The sequence below is a fragment of the Amblyraja radiata genome, chromosome 21 (assembly GCF_010909765.2).
Source record: "Amblyraja radiata isolate CabotCenter1 chromosome 21, sAmbRad1.1.pri, whole genome shotgun sequence".
NCBI lineage: Eukaryota > Metazoa > Chordata > Chondrichthyes > Rajiformes > Rajidae > Amblyraja > Amblyraja radiata.
In genome coordinates this window covers 1648064-1654063 of record NC_045976.1, presented here as the reverse complement: position 1 = coordinate 1654063, position 6000 = coordinate 1648064, and the positions used below count along the sequence as shown (strand labels likewise).

The following is a 6000-nucleotide window of genomic DNA, read 5'->3' as shown; positions in this document are numbered from 1 at the left end:
ACTTGGTCAAAACACAATTACATTTACTGAGGAATGTGGATCGATTAATTGATGGCACATTGTATAACTACGTGTTAACTACTGGCTGTTAACGTGCTGTAGTTAACACATCGTTTTTGTCTGAGGGCCAGTGCAGTGGTTTTTATCCATGTTCATTAAAAAGAAAAATCCGTTTTAACAAGGTGAATGTTTAAAAAAATTATATTTAGCAACGCGAATTCGTATTTCCGTATGAAATACGGAAAATTAGCGCAGGGCCCCCCATTGGTGCGGGGCCCAATTGGGAGCAATCGGTCCAATCGGCTTAAGGCCGGCCCTAGTGGTAAAGGCATATGGGATGCTTGCCTTCATTGCCAGGGGCAATTAATATGACAGACAGCGACCATGAAGCAGCTCTAGAGGACTTTGGTTAAACCTCATTTGGAGCATTGCATAGAGTGCTATGCCCATTACAGGAAAGATGTAGAGGCTCTAGAGAGGGTGCAGAGGAGGTTTACCAGAATGTTGCCTTGATTGGAGGGTTTCAACGACAGGGAGAGGTTGGATAGACATGGATTTCTTTCTCTGGAACATCAGAGGTTGAGGGGAGACTTGATAAAAAGTCCATAAAATTATGAGAGGTATAGATAGGTTAAACAATTGAAACCTATTTCCCAGGATAGAAATTCCCCAGTAGGCATAGCTATAAGGGGAGAAGGGGGAAAGTTTAATGGAGATGTGTGATGCAAGTTTTTTTTACAAATAGTAGGTGGGGGGGCTGAAACGTTGCCAGGGGTGGTGGTGGTGGCAGATAACATAGTGGCGTTTAAGAGGTGTTGAGATGGAAATGTGGAAGTGCAGGGACGTATGTCCCGAAATGGAATCATGAAATTCTTACTTGCAGCAGCACAACAGAAATGTAAACATAGTACACAAACTCTGTTTAAGAAGGAACTACTATCTAAATGGTGTCAAGTTGGGAAAAGGGGAAGTACAACTGGATCTGGGGGTCCTTGTACATCAGTCTATGAAAGTAAGCATGCAGGTACAGCAGTCAGTGAAGAAAGCGAATGGCATGTTGGCCTTTATCACAAGAGGAATCGAATATAGGAGCAAAGAGGTCCTTCTGCAGTTGTACAGAGCCCTAGTGAGACCACACCTGGAGTATTGTGTGCAGTTTTGGTCCCCTAATTTGAGGAAGGACATTCTTGCTATTGAGGGAGTGCAGCGTAGGTTTACAAGGTTAATTCCCGGGATGGCTGGCGGGACTGTCATATGCTGAGAGAATGGAGCAGCTGGGCTTGTACACTCTGGAGTTTAGAAGGATGAGAGGTTATCTCATTGAAACAGATAAGATTGTTAAGGGCTTGGACACGCTAGAGGCAGGAAACAGGTTCCCGATGTTGGGGGAGTCCAGAACCAGGGGCCACAGTTTAAGAATAAGAAGTAAGCCATTTAGAACGGAGACGAGGAAACACTTTTTCTCACAGAGAGTGGTGAGTCTGTGGAATTCTCTGCCTCAGAAGGCGGTGGAGACAGGTTCTCTGGATGCTTTCAAGAGAGAGCTAGATAGGGCTCTTAAAAATAGCGGAGTCAGGGAATATGGGGAGGGCAGGAACGGGGTACTGATTGGGGATGATCAGCCATGATCACATTGAATGGCAGTGCTGGCTCGAAGGGCCAAATGGCCTACTCCTGCACCTATTGTCTATTGTCTATTGCAGATGCTGGAAAATCAAAGGTAGACAAAAATGCTGGAGAAACTCAGTGGGTGAGGTAGCGTCTATGGAGCGAAGGAAATAGGCAAGGCAAGGCAAATTTATTTGTATAGCACCATTCGTGCAAACTGCAATTCAAGGTGCTTTACAGGAAAGAAAAAATAAAATAGTCAATAATTAAAAATTGCAAAATAAGCAATACGACAAATGTATGAATAATAAAACAACGTCAATGAAACAATAAAACAATTTTAAAAAGCACATAAAAGGGTTAAAATTAGACGGTTAAGATTACCTGCATGTCGGGTTATGGAAAAGCTATACTAAACAACAGTGTTTTTAGGCCTGTTAGGCAACGTTTCGGGTCGAGACCCTTCTTCAGACTGATGTGAGGGTGCGAGGGCGGGAAGAAGAAAGGAAGAGGCGGAGACAGTGGGGTGAGGGAGAGCTGGGAAGGGGAGGAGAAAGTAGGGACTACCTGAAATTAGAGAAGTCAATGTTCATACCGCTGGGGTGTAAACTACCCAAGCGAAGTGTGAGGTGCTGCTCCTCCAATTTACGGTGGTCCTCACTCTGGCCATGGAGGAGGCCGAGGACAGAAAGGTCGGATTCGGAATGGGAGGGGGAGTTGAAGTGCTGAGCCACCGGGAGATCAGGTTGGTTATTGCGAACCGAGCGGAGGTGTTCGGCGAAGCGATCGCCAAGCCTACGCTTGGTCTCACCGATGTAGAGCAGATGACATTTATAACAGTGGATGCAATAGATGAGGTTGAAGGAGGTGCAGGTGAACCTCTGCCGCACCTGGAAAGACTGCTTGGGTCCTTGAATGAAGTCAAGTGGGGAGGTAAAGTGACAAGTGTAGCATTTCCTGCGGTTGAAATGGAAAGGACCAGGGGAGGGGGTGGTTTGGGTGGGAAGGGACGAATTGACCCTGGAGTTATGGAGGGAGCGGTCTCTGTGGAAAGCAGAGAGGGGAGAAGATGGGAAGATGTGGCCGGTGGAGGGATCCCGTTGGAGGTGGCGAAAATGTCGGAGGATTATTTGTTGTATGTGACGGCTGGTAGGGTGGAAGGTGAGGACAGGGGGGACTCTGCCCTTGTTACGAGTGGGTGGATGGGGAGTGAGAGCAGAGTTACGGGGTATAGAAGAGACCCTGGTGAGAACCTCATCTATAATAGAAGAGGTGAACCCCCGTTCTCTGAAGAATGAGGACATCTCCGATGCCCTGGTGTGGAACACCTCATCCTGGGTGCAGCTGCGGCGTAGACTGGGAGCAGGGGATGGAGTCCTTACAGGAAACAGGGTGGGAAGAAGTGTAGTCCAGATAGCCATGGGAGTCAGTGGGTTTATAGTGGATGTCAGTCAGTAGTCTATCACCTGCGATGGAAATAGTGAGGTCTAGAAATGATAGGGAAATGTCGGAAATGGTCCAGGTGTATTTAAGTGCTGGATGGAAGTTAGTGGTAAAATGGATGGTCAGTGAGTTGTGTGTGGGTGCTGGAGGTAGTACCAATGCAGTCGTTGATGCAGCGGAGGTAGAGTTTGGGCATAGGGCCCTGGTACGCCTCGAACAAAGATTGTTCGACGTACCCTACAAAGAGTCAGGCATAGCTAGGGCCCATGCGCGTGCCCATAGCCTTGTATTTGGAGGAAATGGGAGTCAAACGAAAAGCTGTTACGGGTAAGGACCAGCTCCACTAGGCGGAGGAGAGTATCAGTAGACGGGGATTGGTTGGTTCTGCGTTCGAGGAAGAAACGGAGGGCTCTAAGACCCTCCTAGTGGGGGATGGAGGTGTAGAGTGACTGGACGTCCATGAAGATGAGGGAATGGGGGCCTAGAAAACGGAAGTCATGAAGTAGTTGAAGAGCGTGTGAGGTGCCTTGGACATAGGTAGGGCGGGATTTAACCAGGGGGGATAGGATGGAGTGCTAAAATGTGGAAATATGTTCGGTAGGGCACGAACAGGCAGAAACAATGGTTCTGCCAGAACAGTCAGGTTTGTGGATTTTGGGGAGAAGGTAAAATCGGGCTGTGCGGGGCTGGGGAACGATGAGGTTGGAGGCTTGGGAGGGCAGGGAGCTGGAAGTGATGAAGTCTGTGATGGTGCTAGAGATAGTGGCCTGGTGCTCGTCTGTGAGGTCATGGTCCAGGGATTAGTAGGAGGAGGTGTCTGAGAGTTGGCGCGTGGCCTCAGCCTTGTAGAGATCAGCGCACCAGACTAGCATGGCACCTCCCTTGTCGGCGGGTTTGATCACCCAGTCTGGGTTGTTGCAGAGTGAGTGGAGGGCTGTACGTTCAGGGAGGGAGAGAGATTAGTGTGGGTGGGGAGGAGCTGGTTTGAGGTGGAAGGGGAAGACCCAGTGGAACGACCAATCTGTAAACTACATACACGACAAAAAAGGAAGTTCAGTATATCTAAAATAATAATGTAAACACAAAAACAATACCCGTCAAAACGATGTAGTTCAGAGCTTAGTTGTAAGTGAGCTGATGATAGTGTGGAAGGAGCTGTTCCTGAACCTGGACGTTGCAGCTGAACCTGGCTCCTGCAGCTTCTTCCCGATGGCAGGGGTGAGAGGAGTGTGTGTCCAGTAGAATTAGGTCCATCCAGTCTAGGCCTGCGCTGCCTGGCAACCGGCGCGGGCACGAGCGCGGGGTGACGGGCACGAGCGCGGGGTGTCGGGCACGAGCGCGGGGTGACGGGCACGAGCGCGGGGTGACGGGCACGAGCGCGGGGTGACGGGCACGAGCGCGGGGTGTCGGGCACGAGCGCGGGGTGACGGGCACGAGCGCGGGGTGACGGGCACGAGCGCGGGGTGACGGGCACGAGCGTGAGGAGCCGGAGCCGGAGCCGAGTGAGTGAGGAGCCAATATGCCGCCCGTGGACAAGCTGTTGCTGGAGGAGGCGCTGCTGGACAGCCCGCAGGTAGAGGCCGCCCCGACCACCCACCCACCCCGGGCCCCGAACACCCCCCCCCCCGACCCCTGTGTCCACACAGCGCCCGGCCTCGGCCCCCCCGACCCCTGGGCAGTGCGGAGTCAGGCCCGACTCAGGCCGGGAGCCCGGCCGCAACAGCGCTGTCCCGCACTCCCCTTCCCCAACCCTGCCTCTCCACATCCCTCCCGCTCTCCCCTTCTCTCCACCCTATCCCCTCTCTCCACCCCCTACCATATAACCCCCCTCTCTCCCCCAACCCCCCTCTCTCCCCCAACCCCCCTCGCTCCCCCTGCTCCCCTCTCGCCCCCCTCTCTCCCCCTACCCCCCTCTCTCTCCCCCCCTTCCCCCTCTCTCCACCCCCTTCCCCCTCTCTCCACCCCCTCCCCCCCCCCTCATTCCCCTTACCCCCCCTCTCTCCCTCTCCCCCCCCCTCCCTTCTCTGCCCCACAAACCTGCCCACATCATTTCGGACGTCCCCTTCCCCTCTCACTCTGTTCCCCTTGGTCCTAGTTCCCCTTACCCGAAACGTCACACATTCCTTCTCTCCAGAGATGCTGCCTGTCCCGCTGAGTTACTCCAGCATTTTGTGTGGCTTCCCAGTATCTGTGCATGGTCCAAAGATGGAGAGTTGCAGTTTGCAGACTAGGATGCCAGGGCTGACAAACCTCCTAACTGACAGGGCCGAGTGGGCTCTCGCTGTATTTTCAGGACAGAGGTCGATAGTTTTTAGATATTGCAGGATACAAACTGGTGGGGAGGTGTGAGGGGTAAGGGGGGGGAGGTATGAGGGGTAAGGGGGGGGGAGGTATGAGGAGCTGAATGGCCTATTTCTGTTTCTTATGAGCACATGCTTGCTAGTCTTGATTTTTTGAGGGGAAAGAGAAGAGGGGAACAGCAAGTGCAGAGAGAACAGAGATTTAGGGTGAGAGGAAGGCAAAAGAATCAAGATGTAACAAAACAGAATAATGACATTTTTACTTGCATCAGCATAACTGGTCTGTAAACAGTAGTTTAGTCTAGAGATGCAGCACAGAAACAGGCCCTTCGGCCCATCAAGTACGAGCCGACCAGTGATCCTGTAAACTAGCACTATCCTACACACTAGGGACAATTTAAAATGTCTACCTACACCAATTAGCCTACAAACTCGCACGTCTTTGGTGTATGAAAGGAAACCAGAACCAGAGATCTCAGAGAAAAACCACGCGGTCACGGGAGAACATACAAACTTTGTACAGACAGCACCCGTAGTTAGGATCGAACCCGGGTCTCTGGCACTATATGGTGACAATTTTACCGCTGCGCCACTGTACCGCTCCAGTAACTAAAACAAAACAAAAACCAGAGTCCCTAGTGCAAACAGG

At 51.6% G+C, this 6000-nt stretch overlaps 1 protein-coding gene across 2 annotated transcripts in view; it reads left to right on the top strand.

The window, feature by feature from the left end:
• Positions 1 to 4482: 4482 nt before the first annotated feature.
• Positions 4483 to 6000, top strand: part of appl2 (adaptor protein, phosphotyrosine interacting with PH domain and leucine zipper 2) — a 71869-nt gene continuing 70351 nt past the window's right edge. For both annotated transcript variants that reach the window (XM_033039373.1, XM_033039372.1), the window contains exon 1: positions 4483 to 4624. In XM_033039373.1, coding sequence (XP_032895264.1) covers positions 4571 to 4624 — 54 coding nt within the window. In that variant the 5' untranslated portion in view covers positions 4483 to 4570. The remainder of the gene's footprint in view (positions 4625 to 6000) is intronic.